Source organism: Cygnus olor, chromosome 1 (genome assembly GCF_009769625.2).
Source record: "Cygnus olor isolate bCygOlo1 chromosome 1, bCygOlo1.pri.v2, whole genome shotgun sequence".
Taxonomy (NCBI): Eukaryota; Metazoa; Chordata; class Aves; order Anseriformes; family Anatidae; genus Cygnus; species Cygnus olor.
Genome location: NC_049169.1, coordinates 190,982,373 through 190,996,694, shown reverse-complemented (window position 1 = coordinate 190,996,694; position 14,322 = coordinate 190,982,373). Strand labels below are relative to the sequence as shown.

Below are 14,322 nucleotides of genomic sequence, written 5' to 3'. Positions count from 1 at the left end.
AGGAGGGGTTCAGGCTGGATATGAGGAAAAGGTTCTTCACTGAGAGGGTGGTCGTGCACTGGAACAGGCTCCCCAGGGAAGTAGTCACTGCACCAAGCGTGTCGGAGTTTAAGAAGCATTTGGACTGTGCACTTAGTCACATGGTCTGAATTTTTGGGTAGACCTGTGTGGTGCCAGGAGTTGGACTTGATGATCCTTATGGGTCCCTTCCAGCTTGGGATATTCTATGATTCTACGTTTAATCCCTTGACATCCTTGTGAAAACACAGCAAAGGTTTGTTTTCAGTATTCCTGCACACTGAAGGCCTGACAGGGTTCCAGGTTGTTCATGGTCTGGTTTTGGTTGACAAAATTTATGTTGGGTTCCCTCTCCATGCTAGGAGTGCAGTGCATTGTCCATTGCTAGCAATGATCCCTAACTTGCAGGTTGGGTAACTACAAGTACAACTACAAGTTAACTGCATAGCTACATAACAACTACATAACTACAAGTTCACATGAAATTCTTCTGAGGTCATTAGGGCCTTATGGATCTCCACCAAGATAAATTAAAACTGTAAGAATTAAACCAGAAGCAATTGTCAGCAGTTTTTCTTTGCATAACTTTCTTATCAGCTATAAAAGTGTTTCCTAGCAGTTAATTCTCAACACACGCGTTAAATGTAATCATTCTCTATTCTGATTTTGAATTTGGGAAAGTTTGCAGTTCAAAAGGAGTAAAGCCAAACGCTTTGCTAAAATTCCATGAGAAGTTTGATTCTCTAGGGAAATAGGAAAAAGAAGAGAGGCTAATATTCGGTGGTCAATAATGAAGGAGAATAAGGTCCTCTTCACTCAGAGGAGAGAAGAACTGCTGAGGAGGGACTGCGCAGGCTTCAGCTACATTTCCTGCTGTCTGTAAGGTATTTTAAAACTCACTTGCACTTTAACAGTGAGTTTCCTCCTTCAAGCACAGCGAGAGCTGGTGCTCCTTATTGTTCAGTTGGCTGCACTTTGCTTGATTTATTTATTTGACAGGGTCACAATTGCTGGCGCTGTCCCTTTGGGCATTTCACAGGCAGGTATGTGCGTGCCCCAGCCCTTCCTACCTCCCTACACCCAGCACTCCGGTTGCACTTTGCCCTGTTGAGGAAGCAGGAAGATTGTTCAGGGAGAGGAACTGCCAGAGCGGGTGAGTGTAAACAATTTTTCACCCAAAACCTAAAGAGAGGAGTGGGATCGGGGTCATTTGATAGCTCTCATGCTGGGAGCAGAGAAAGGTTGAGGGGGGTCTTCAATTTGCAGACAAACTTAGCGAAGTGAATCTGCCCTTCCATCAAGTTTTCACATTGCTTTCTGCTTACTGGTCGACACTACGGCTTATTTACAGATCAGTTCTCTCAAGATTTTTTTCTTAGTTATTAGCTGCATAGCTTTCATAAGCAAGTGCAATATAAAATATCTTTGTGGAGTTTTGTATCACGTATGAGCTACCAAATTCAGTTGCTTCTCAAGTTTCTGTGTGAAAGAGGGATGTATTGGTAGGGATGATGTTTGCGATAGCTTGTACATATTTCATTACCCTCCTAATACTCTGTGTGTTAAGGCTGTGTGAATAGAATTCATTGTTTCCCGAGGAGACAAATTCTGGAGACTTGAGCAACATCCAGAAGCTGCTGTAGAGAACATGCTGAGAAATCTAGTGCCTGCAGAGTTCCAGTGCAAAGGGAGGCAGTGCCCAGACCAGTAAGATGGTTTTAATAAGAGAAACTTTTGGCAGTGGTACATTTGCCTTTATATATGATACAAATTAATCTACCCAAGCCAAGTTATGTGGCTGCATCTTAAAAGATCATTACCACCTCAGATAACGTAGTATCTTCCAAAAACCTCTTAGTTAAAATACAGGAAGAAGAGTTAGGGTTTTTTTTTGCGTGTGTGAGCAAAGAGTACTTTTATGCTGAAAGCACTGGTAGTGCCAGACAACAAAACACAAGAGCCACAAAATATAAGTATATAATAATTTCATGTGTCCTTTGATCCTCGATCTGCTGTCTGCCTCACCTAAATGCATGTATCATCACTGCAGTGTTGCCAGTTCTCTCAGATGTGTAGGGTAGTAGATGATTTGGGGTCCCTTTCTATAGAGTACCTTTATGAGATCAGATTATATACATATTTTTTTTTTTTAAAAATGTGTCTGATAGTGTTGATTTTCTAGGTTTTCCTGAAACCTCAAATTCAAATGAATTTTGTTGCCCCCTCTCTATGACCAACTTCTTCCTTTCTGCTCATAACTCAAGTTACAGCAGCTGGCCATCTGATAGCTTTTTTACTGCACTGAAGAACAGCTTTATTTGCATTCATTGAAAATCAAACATGCCATAGAGTAAGAAAATACACGTATTCCTTCTTTGTTGTTGTTATGATTTTTTTTGGTTGACTGGTTTTTATTTTTCCTTTCCTAAACTGTCTTTATCTCAACCCAGGAGGTTTCTAAATTTTGCCCTTCTGATTCTCTTCCCCCCATCCAGCTGAGAGTGAGGGGAAGTGAGGGACTGGTAAGCTTAGCTGCTTACCAGGGTTAAAACACACCACTTCTGAAATGCCATGGTCAGTGCCACTTAAAAATTTTCTCTGCCATGTTAGGGTCTTTTGGGTTGTTTTCTCTCAACACTAAATCAAAAATCAACAGATTTGATGTGGAAGCTTTGTTGGCCTTGTAAAGGCTTTGGTGCAATTGATCAATATGAATTTCTAAACCAGAAGAACCTGTTGGGTAATTCAATGACAGGTTAGCTTTTAGTCCTAAGAAACTACTAGAGAAACAGTTCTAACATAGCACATAAAAATATAAAGTGGTAAATGAAAGTAGTTCAAACAGCTTCTGCTTTCCTTTTTGAGGTTTTTAACGTGGTTGTTTATTTCTAGGAGTAGAAGGATAGGAGCTTAACCACAGTTTGCCGTGTATGGGGGAGCTCTCATCAATTTGGAGAAATGTCATTTTTGCTCTGAATGGCTTGTCCAAGAGAGATGGCACTTAATTTCAGACATTTTTGGCCAACACAAGAACCGCCTTCCTTTCGTATTATGTTTACTTTCAAACAAGCAATTTCTTTTTTGTTTTGCCTCATTCTGTGATTCCAGGGTAAAATTGGAGAGGCCAAATACCCTGGATTGTCATTTTTCGTACCAGTTATCCCACAGTTAAAAGTATTTGTCCTTAAGTCACCATGGAAAATTTACATTATCAAGTAGCTCTGCCAGAAATATAAACAGTTAGAGTAAAAACAGTTTTTTACCAGCGACACTGATACTAACCCCCCAGCTGAGATATGGCCATGGTTTACTGGCAGTCAAATAATCATTCAAAAAAAAGAATTTATGATCTGAATATTTTGTTTTACAGGCATACATTCTCTTTGTGCTACTTACTGTAGCCTTAGCAGTGTGTTTGCATTAGCAGTTTGGCTTGGAGCAGCAATGCAAATTTAAGGCAAGTCTTTTGGTCGTCAGGAGTTCTCAAAGTGGTTTTGTGGTATACTGTCTTAATGTCTTTCCGAGAAAACTGAATTGGACACCATGCTTCAAATATGTTTAGTGGGAACGCTGGTTTTGGGTTCTCTGTGAACTCACTTTGTCACAAGGTCCTCTAGCTCGCACTTAGTTTTAGCACTTTTGTTTACCAGTGAAAGGCTCTGAAACCCTGGAAAAGCTGTGATGTGCCGAGGCACGCATATGCTGTATAAAGAGCTCAGTGCTCTGTGTAGTGTTCTCATTTACACTGTAATTTTCGTTATCATTCATCATTGGCTTTTAAAATAAGAATAACTTTACACTCACAAGTGTCCATGAAAATAAATATGCAATGATTATACATTGTAGTGGGTTAAACTAGGCACTGCCTTTACATTTTGTTGTCATAAATTCTGTTTAAATAAAACTTTCCCAGTCTCTCGTATCTTAGCATAGTTTGTCACAAATGACACACAGCCAATTTTTATTCAATTTATTTTACAGACAATTTAGGCTGACATGGCTGAGAAGAACAGCAGTCCCCCTACATCCATCTCTCTCCTACTCCTCCATCACTTTCAGTGCTTTGCTACTCCTTTGTGCCTGCATAAATCTTTGCCCTAGGCCAGAAATGAATTCAATCAGAAAACAGATCTAGATTAAAGCTAGTCTCTTGTTCTGGGTTGTTGTTTTTGTTTCTTTGTTTGTTGGTGTATACTTGTGGGTTTTGTTGCTGTTGTTAGGTTGTGTTTAATCTGGATCAATTTTCTGAAGGTCTTTTTAAATGTTTATGTTTTTTTTTATTATTATTTAAAGATTATATGTACAACACTGAGTAGAAACATGAAAAATAGTTCATGTTCTTGAAAAAAACAGTTGTTTTATAAAGGTACTGTGTGAAAGGGGACCAGAAGGAGAGTTGTTCCAGTTTAAACTAAGATCGTTCCACTTTACTAACAGTGGATACTAACTGCAAAAGGTCAAGGTATGAGTTTGACAATTAGTTCAAGTCATGACTTGACTGAAAATGTAGGTCACACTAAATTTTCCATATCATTTTTTTTAAATGAATAAAACTGATTAAGAGATGTTCTTTGTTAATTTGTTTGCCATGCTGATAAAATGGGATTTGTTGTGGAACTTCCTAGAGTAGAAAAGGGAATATTTGGTGAGAAACTACTTAGGTGGGTAGTAGGAATGAAAGATTTCTTAGCCAAAATAAACCCCTCTTTTTTGTCTTAACAGGAATGCAATGACAATCTTTGCAAACTGTGTGTTCTTTGTTAAAGTGAGGTACTTGCCCATTCAGGAGAAGAACAGCCTAAGAGCATGTATAAAAGAAAATGGTGGAGTAATTCATTATGTGATTAATCGCAAGGTAAGTTCTAGATTTATTTCTGAGATCTCAGAAGGAGAATACCAAGTGGTGTAAGTGTTGTCAAGTGTTAATCTTGCCTCATGTAGAGAAATAAGGACTGTAGAGATTATTTCTCTGTTCAGTATTTCTGCTTATAATTCTAATGCTCTGTAGTACTGAAATGTCTCATAGAAAAAATAAGAGCAATATTCTCTCTCTACAAAAGAATCAGGGAGGCTTTTTTTCCTGGATAAAGTTGCCATGTTGGTTTTCTTCTCACGTCATCAGGGAGCAGAAGCTCTGAATAAGGAGACACATCCCTGAACTGGGTTTTGGTCTTGTTGTTTATACTAATGCAAGCATTTGATTACAGAGAAGTGATGGTTGTAGAGTTAGAAGTTTGTGATATCACAGTTGTTAATTTAAATACAGGTTTCTGTTTTGAATATATACTGAACAAGCAGCATGGATAAATCATGACACGCACAGGAATGAAATCAGCAGGTCACATTATGCACCTAGGAGTGTTTGTGGGACTGTGGCCAGGCAGCATGGCTTGGCCCACGTCTGTACTAATGAACTTTCTTGTTCGTCAGGGCTGAGCAGCCACATCCAGCCTGCCTGATGGGAGTGGCCATGGCGATGTTCCTCTCCCAAACCATGCATGGAAGCTGGGGGAAGTGAGTTGGTGGAGTCTAGAAGTGCCAAGGAACATGCTAATGCCATAGCAATATAAGTATTCATGTGCCAGTGTCAGGGAGTGGATTATCTAACTTAATAGCAAAGGCATAGTTAGTGCCTTGTCACTTCTGCCACTTGAAAGTGACATTCATTTCCTCCCCCCACAAAGCTAGTACTTGCAACAAGCTCATAAATATTGCCATATTAGAGCTCTTCTAATCTACCTTGGGAAGAAGATAGTGCATTGTATTTTGATTTTTTGTTTTGTTTTCTCTGTATACTTTTTTTCTTATTTTAAGAGGAGTATGATTAAGCAAACTAATTTCTCCCTCTCACTCTTGTGTAACATTTCCTCATAAAGCACTGAGTGAGTTAGTTTAAACTCTGCTGTTAATGCACACAGCTTCCATAGGTGACTGTTATTTTACAAACAACAAAAAACATATTTGATATCCTCAAGAGTCTGTAGGTTGATTTTTGCATAACTTAAGGAGTTGCCATTAAATATCTTTTTTTTTTTTTTTTTTTTTTTTTTTTTTTTTTTAAGAAAAAGAATGCAAAGGAATGTGTGAAGCAAAGGAATATCGTAGGCACATTATATTGTTTGGAGCCCAGCACTTTTCCTGGCAACTCTGAAAATGCACACCTGTTTAGGGGAGAAAGTGAAGAATTGAAGAATAACATATTGAGGTCTAGCAAGAGTATTCCAAAGACATGATGGATTTCTTTGCCCTCTAAATTCAGGATCTTCTAAGCTGCTTTCAAGACCAGGTTAGATGAAGCCCTAAGGAACATGGTCTAGTGGGTGGCGTCCCCTCCAGCCCTTTTACAAGCTTTGTTGCGCTCCTCTGGATGCTTTCAAGTACCTTGACATCCTTTTTATGTTGTGGGGCCCAAAACTGCACACAAGGTTCAAGGTAGGGCCAGACCAATGCTAAATGTAGTGGGAGAATCACCTCTTTCAACTGTCTGGCTATGCTGTGTTTAATGCACCCCAAAATGTGTTTTGTCCAGGGCATGCTGCTGGCTCATGCTGAGCCGGCTGTCAACCAGCACCCCCAAATCTCTTTCTTCAGAGCTGCCCTCCAGCCTCATTTCTCTGTCTGTACCTGTGTCTGGCATTACTTTGTCCCAGGTGCAGTGCCCAGTGTTTTCCTTTGTTGAGCTTTGTGCTGTTGAGTATTGCTCAATGCTCCAATGGATGTAGAACCCTCTGCAAGGCTCCTCATCCCTCCAGAGAGTCAGCAGCACCTCCCAGTTTATTATTATCAGCAAACTTGCTGAGGATGCATTCCACTCCTGCATCCAGATCGTTGATAACAGTGTTGAACAGAACTGGCCCTAGAACTGAGCCCTGGGGAACACCACTAGTGACACCAGCCAGGTACAGCCCCATTGACTACAACCCTTTGAGCTCTACTATCAAAACTATGCAGAAAGTTTAAACTTTCAGCATAAATGTGATTCCAGTAAAGCAGTGTAAGGTTCTTTATAAGGCTACCAAAGCATATTATGATTGTTCAGGACTCTGCCCAGCTTTTTTTTTTTATCCTGTTATCCCAAAGATTATTGGATTTATAACTAGTTGGCCACTATAGAGCTTGGCCTGTTATCGGACCTCCTGTGTGCTGCTAAAAGGTATACAGAACATTAGGCACTTGTCTGCCCTCATATCTCTGTAATTACTGTAGAAAGATGGGCATGATCTGAAGTTAGCCATATTTTAGTCTCTCTGTTGTCTATGGAGGAAGTGCAGAGCTATCATGTCTCTGAATTAGAAATTTGATCCAAAAAGGTTGTGTTTAAAATGTTTCCTTTGGACTCTAGGATTTTACCAGTATGGGTTGCAAATAAACAATGTTTGGATTAATTTTGTAGTTGTGTGTGCCTAACAGTTGTAATTGTAACCTGTCTTTCAGTGTACACATGTTCTTGTGGATACTGCTGACGTCCTCAGTTGTCACGATCTAAAAACTATTCGGAAATATCAGCTGCCTGTTGTATATGCAGATTTCATTTGGAAATCGGTTGAAAATGGGAAGCTTTTGCCAACTGATGCGTATGAGGTTAATACATCACAGGGCGACACTTCTAACCAATGGCCAGACAGACACGGTAGGTATATTTGGCATGGTGTAGCCATCTATCAGTTACTTTGGGAAAGAATGTTTCGGAAGGTCAATATTTCAAATCAAGTTTTAAGAAATCAGCAACCATGGATATTGGGAATAAAGTTGATATAAATAAGATTTTTTTTCTGAAAAAAAAATCCTAAAACCCATTTACAAGCACATGAAGGACAAGAAAATTATCAGGAGTAGTCAGCGTGGATTCACCAAGGGGAAATCATGCTTGACCAACTTGATAAGCTTCTAAAATGAAACGGCTGGCCTGGTAAATGAGGGGTGGGCAGTGGCTGTTGTCTACCTAGACTTCAGGAAGGCCATTGACACTGTATCCGATAAGATCCTCATAGACAAGCTATTGAACTATGGGCTGGAGAGGCAGACAGCAATGTGGATTGAAAACTGGCTGAATGGCCAGGCCCGGAGGACGGTGATCAGTGATGCAAAGTCTAGTTGGAGGCCAGCAACAAGCAGAGTACCTCAGGTGTCAATACTGGGTCCAGCCCTCTTCAGTGTCTTCATTGAATGATGGGGCAGAGTGTTCGCTCAGCAAGTTTGCTGAGGGCACGAAACTGGGAGGAGTGGCAGATAAACCAGAGGGTCATGCTGCCATCCAAAGGGTCCTCAACAGGCTGGAGAAATGGTCTGGCAAAAACCTGAAGAAGTACAAAACCCTGCACCTGGGGAGGAACAGCCCCAGGCACCAGGACATGCTGGGGGCCACCCAGCTGGAAAGCAGCTGTGCAGGAAAGGACCTGGGGGTCACTGAGTTGAACATGAGCCACCAATAGTGGAGCTAAGAAGGCTAAAAGTGTTCTTGGCTGCATTAGGGAAAGCATAGCCAGCAGGTCAAGAGAGGTGATCCTAGGTTAAGTTAGATTAGAGAACCCAGATACTCTACCAAGTAAATAAATGTTTTGATTGCAGGTTTGGAAGACCTGTCATCTTCTGAAAACAAAAATGCCACAAATCAAAATGAAAGCAGTGACCTCAATCCTACTGTTATAGCAGAAAGTGACAAGAAAATTGCGTTCAAAGTAGGGACACTCAGGTAAAATGATAAAAATTAAATACGTGTTTTGATACACCTATGTTGATATTTATGTCAAAGAAAAAAATAAACTTTCCAATCTGTTTCAGTGGTCAAGATCTCTTCTGGAGATTGTTTAGTACCTTAACAACAGTGTAGTGAAGGAAAAAGTTATTCTTTCTTCATTTTCTATACCATCTGTATGAGTTTTTAACTACTTCTACCTTTTTTACCTTTGAATCTGACTGTGGAAATTGATTTTACATTTTTCCGTCTCAGTAAACACCTACGTTCCAGCTCCTTAATGGATGCAAAGCTTCTACCAACTCAGCAGCCGTTTATCATCACGTATTTTTTATTAGTTTGGTCACCCGGGTTTTTATTTGCTATCCAGTCCAGTTTATTGTTTTTAGAAGTGTCAGGCATCTCTCTCTCCCGTGAAAATTCTTGGGAGAGCTGAAAATCAAGATCATGAGATTGCCCTTATTTGATAGGGAAACAGTATTGTTCTAACTTTTACCAATTATTGAATTAAAGGAACAAAGCCAGCTCCAATGCTCTTATTTTAAAATGAATGAATAAAATGCAGCTTTCACTTTCAGAGACTGCTGTTCAGTGATAGGGAAGGTATTTAGTTGCTCTCAGGGAATTTAGTAGAAGTTATGTCTAAAAGTCCTGATGCTGAAGGATATGACTACAAGTATATACGTTAATGTAAAAATCAAGAATAAGAGAGGAATTAACATCAGGGAGCGCAGGTTAAAAGATGTTAAAAAATTAACATGCAGTCAGGCAATGAAAATCTATGTATTTTCTTGCTTCCAGAGTTTTTCTAAAGGATGAAGATTGAAATCTAGTCTTCATCTTCAAGTTTACACCAGACATTCGGGCCTACTAGTGTAGGTCAGCAGTTTGTCACTGTGGGATTTTATTTCTCAAAACTTTTCTGTTTTTATTCTGCTGCTGAAAAACAGATTTATGTTCTTATATTAATTCTTACTTTAGTGTGATGTTGCAGCCTGTTAAAACACAGTATTTACTGGGCATTTGTGGCTTCAATTGCTCTGATTCCATTCCAGATTTTACACTGAAAATGATCAGGATGCTCCTTTTTTCCCTCAGGATTTTGAAGTTGCAAAATACAATGTCCTTGAAAAAGTAAGCCTTTCTCTTACTGTGACAGAATGTAGGATAATCAGTAGATGAGTAGAAGTTTTGCAGTTTTATACACAACGGCAATCACGCTTTTATGTTATCATGTTCTGCAATACAAAGAGGCGTACTGAAAAGTACTTCAATGCTTTCTGTCTTTCAGTGCAGCCTAATTCTACCAACATAAAACTCCTCTGTTATTGGTGTAGTGTTCTCACCAAAGTATTGCAGTAGAATAATACGTGTATGCTTCTGACTAGATATATGTTATTATGGCTGCTATGTGTTAAATCTAACTTAAATGTTAAGCATTTTCATTAAAAAGGCTTTTAAAGCACAGAAATGATGGAATCATACAGGAAGCCCTGAGAGGAGCTTGTGCTCATTATGATGATACAAATAATGAATAATTTTGTTTGTTTTTTTTTAAGCCCTAGAATTTGTGGTTCTCAGTGGGGTGAAAAAATAAGTAGGACAGGGGGAAGTATTTGGTGCAATATCACATAAATGAAACATACTTAAGCATTAAATGGGGGGCGGGGTCTTTATTTCTCTCTCCATTCAGATTAACTCCAAGGGAAGCAAAGATTTTGTAGTTATTGAATTACAGTGCACCCAAGAACAGTATGACTTTCTGTTCCGACTGTATGCACACTTCAGTGCTTCAACTGGAATCAAGGTATGAGCCTCTCGTTGACGTTACCTGTTTGTTTCTTTATGCACATTGACCACTCCTGTCCCAGAGAGCTTTACGTGCTCTTCATTCTTACCTGCAGGCTGATTCTTACACGTAGATAGTAGGAGGTCCTTCTATTAGCTTTATCATAAGAAGTTTGATTCGTATTTGGCTTCTCTACTCCGTGTGTTTGCGTACAACTCTCAAAAGAGCTGCTTTGGAGCTTGGCAGCAACACAGCATGGTCCTGGGTGCATCTCCCTCAGATACATGCATGTTCCTGGTAACATCTAAACTGTGTGATGTTTAACTGCAAAAATGCTACAAGGAATGATAGTGTGGGCATACTTTTGAGAGACAGAAAAGCCTGTCCTGAGGGCAGCCTAAGGACATTTCTCAGAGTAAAAGTTATGTATGCGCTCTGGTATAGCTCTGATAGTCTGCGTTATTGTAGCAACACTAAATTCAAGTCAAAGGAGCTGTATCAGGGATGGATTTGGAATATCTCAACCAATAGAAAACGTTATTCCAGCACACATTTAGATGAAACTAACTTGTCACTGTGAGGCTTGTATATGAAGCCCTGTGCTTGTTCTTTATGTCCCACAAACCCTCATGAAAGTACTGCCTGGCCAGAAGCCTGATAAACCACAAGCCAAAAGTTAAGTGTGGATTTGTCAGCTGTTAGCACAGTGTCTGGTAAAATTGATTCTATAAGTCTATGTATAGTTTCTCCAACTAACTTTACTCTTTCAATTTACAGAATAATAAACAATTTATAGTAAATAAAACTGCTGAAGAAATAAGAGAAAATTATGATATTTTGGTGGCGAATCTGAAGAGCCAGGACTTCCTGCTCAGAGAAACTTTTCCACCAGAAGCAGAATGTTTAGCTTCTACAAAATTGCAAAAGGCTTGTACAATTCACTTGTTTACACTTTTCTGTTCTTAATTATTTGTTTTAGTTTCTAAGTTTCTGAATGTGGTAAACACTGTCTAGATTACAGTGATACAGTCATAGGTTAAGGGAAATTGTTTATATGTAAAAGTTTTGAAATTGTTTTAGGAATATTAAGAAAATCTTCAAAGCACTTAAACACAGTAAAAGCAAATACAATCGTATTCACTATCATTTTGTCTTCTCTGTAGGTTCATCACCAACTTTTTTTTTAAAAAAAGGATATACTAATACAGCAACCAAAATTATTATGTCAAAATTATCACTTTGTCATAACTGTTTTGCACACTATACAGATGTCATAGACTTGGTGTAGATCTTACTGAAATCAGTAACAGGACTCCCTCCAGTGGCAATAGATGTTGGATTCTGCTCCCTAAAGTAGTTTTCAGACAATGTTTTACTGCTATTTAAAATATTTGCACTGTGACAGAAAGTTTTTTCCCATTTACTTTCTCACTGTACTTCATCTACTTCTCTCTTCCACCATGGCTAACTTCTATTTTATGGCACAACTGGAACAGAGAATATATCCAGCAATGGCCCACATACATCATCTGGTGATCTCAGGAGCTGTATGGCTGATGCCATATAAACAAGTAATGTAGCATGTCCAAATGTGTGCTAATTGTTTAATGTCATCAAGTTTAGTGGAAGTTGCTGGAGTTGAAGAACAACGATAAAAAGCTTAAGTAAATACTTTAACAATGTTCCTCAGATAAGAAAATCTGTTTTCATAACTTTTATTGAATGTATGAATTGCACTGAAACTCATCACCTTTGTACTCTCCTGTTGTTTTACTACAATTTTTTATTTTCACAGTAATAATGTCTTTCCCACCAGAGCTTTCTTACAGAGAATTATATCTATAGTTACAGTATCTCCAGTGTTTTATAACACTGGCCGTTTTGAACCATCTGTTCTTTTACCAGCTGTGTAAAACTATTACGTCCTTATACCTGATAGTACAATATAATGTTAAAGATATCAAACATATCAACTTAATTCCAAGATGTTATGTCTTAATTTTCAAGACAGATCATGGCCACTTGCCTGCCATGCTCTTCACCTGAAAGAGTTAAAAAGGCAAATTTTCCCTTCAAGTTGATGGAACTGAAGAAATTATATTAGGCATGGATGTATATTGTTCATCAGAAAGGAAAATTCCTGTTGCATTTTGTCTTTCCACTGAATTGTGTTTGTTTTACTACAGTTACTTCTAGAAGAATCCATAAATTCAAGTGCTATATGCCAGCAAGTTAGTGATTTTGTGGAACTGATCTGGGCAGAAGCTCTTGGCCACCTGGATAGCCTACTATTTGAATCAGTAAAAAACATAAGTCTAAATGATGTAAGTTAATTCTTGTTACTCCATGAGGACCCATACATAAAAGCTATTATAAGTAATTTTTTCCCCAGCAAACAAGAATGTTCTGTTTCAGATTGGAATTGGCAATTACATCGGGTAACCATATTTCAGTCAGACATTCTCTTGTATTAGAAAAAATAGTTTTAATTATAGTCCATGTCTGTATTATCAGATGACACATATAATTAACATATGGCATCTCATGAAGGCCTTTGGATATTACAACTGTTATTGAAAGAAATTGCCTATCCATCCCTCTGTTAACTCTATGGTTCATTTAATCCTTTTTTTTTTCCACATACCTCAGTGGTTTTGCTTTCCTTCCTAAACAGTTAGGAGGCTAATGTTTATTCATGTGATTTAAGTTTGTATAATTTAAGTCATAGCTGCTTGACAGCAGGTTTTTCTTCATCTCTGTTAATGCTGGAGGAAAAAATATTTGGAGATTAGGTTGGTTTTAAATTGGAAGAGCTTTGCCAGTAGAAGTTCCCTAATTCTAGAATGACTTTGCCCTGATCTTCATGCATAAGACACTTTTGATTCTCTTCAATTGATTTATGGTAGGAGAATATTTCTTTCAGTTTTTGATATGGAAGTATACATTCATGTAGGTTGTGATGAGTAAGTGGTATATTAGTGATGCTTTATACATTTACTCAGAGACAGTAGTGAGTGTATTTCATAAATCAGCAAGGACAAAGGAAATTCTGTTTGTTGTAGATGTTTTCTATGAGGTGCAATTGTTTCAATATCAAGATTCCTACCATATTTTGGGTAGGTGAAATTTGACAAATAGTTGATAATTTGATAAATAATGTTCGATCATTGGTAGTTTTTGAAAAAGCTGAATCATAAACCTAAAAGACGCAATGATTTGTAAGAAAATGCTAAAACTGTTTTCACTACCTTTTCCCACTTATAATTAGTTTGCCAGAGAAATAGCATTTGTGTAGAAAGAAAAAATCTCTGGATATTTGAAACAAAGAAGTGGGTTGCTGTTCGGTTAGATTAACTTTCCATTTTTTTTCTGAAGGCCTTTGTGAGACTGAGACCAGCCTTGGGTCAATATTGAACTGAAGTAAGACTTTGTTATGCAGCCTCTAATGTCAGCATTTTACTAGCTGTTGCCTATGGCTCTTGTAAATTAAGAGTACTTTGCCTTTTTCCTCCTGCCCCAAGAATATAAAATAACATAGAGCATTCTGTAAAAAATTTCCAGTTGAGAATTAATATGCAGACACAAGCAAATATATAGATTATCTGTCTAGAGAAACTGTCTAAAATGACTCATTACTTTCTTTTGATCAGTAGGTTGCATTTTATGAATAGTATTTCTACTCTGTTTTATGTATTTTAGGATAAACTAATGCAGTTAGAAATTTAGTAAGAAATTTATTATCGTCTAATATGTGTAGTTATTTCATCAATGTATTAAAGCTAACAATATGAGTCAATGGGATGTTAAGTATCATTACCTT

The 14,322-nt window shown here is 38.1% G+C and overlaps 1 protein-coding gene across 2 annotated transcripts in view; it reads left to right on the top strand.

The window, feature by feature from the left end:
* The window catches only part of PARP4 (poly(ADP-ribose) polymerase family member 4), a 49,934-nt gene that overhangs the window by 797 nt on the left and 34,815 nt on the right, over positions 1 to 14,322 (top strand). Inside the window, exons 2-10 of one of the 2 annotated variants that reach the window (XM_040544074.1) lie at positions 700 to 902; positions 1,018 to 1,171; positions 4,741 to 4,873; positions 7,453 to 7,648; positions 8,587 to 8,710; positions 9,769 to 9,847; positions 10,407 to 10,520; positions 11,280 to 11,429; positions 12,689 to 12,826. In XM_040544074.1, the coding sequence (XP_040400008.1) occupies positions 4,748 to 4,873; positions 7,453 to 7,648; positions 8,587 to 8,710; positions 9,769 to 9,847; positions 10,407 to 10,520; positions 11,280 to 11,429; positions 12,689 to 12,826 (927 nt within the window). In that variant the 5' untranslated portion in view covers positions 700 to 902; positions 1,018 to 1,171; positions 4,741 to 4,747. Of the gene's footprint in view, positions 1 to 699; positions 903 to 1,017; positions 1,172 to 2,269; positions 2,369 to 4,740; positions 4,874 to 7,452; positions 7,649 to 8,586; positions 8,711 to 9,768; positions 9,848 to 10,406; positions 10,521 to 11,279; positions 11,430 to 12,688; positions 12,827 to 14,322 lie in introns of those variants that run through there. The other variant, XM_040544075.1, reaches the window with a different exon arrangement.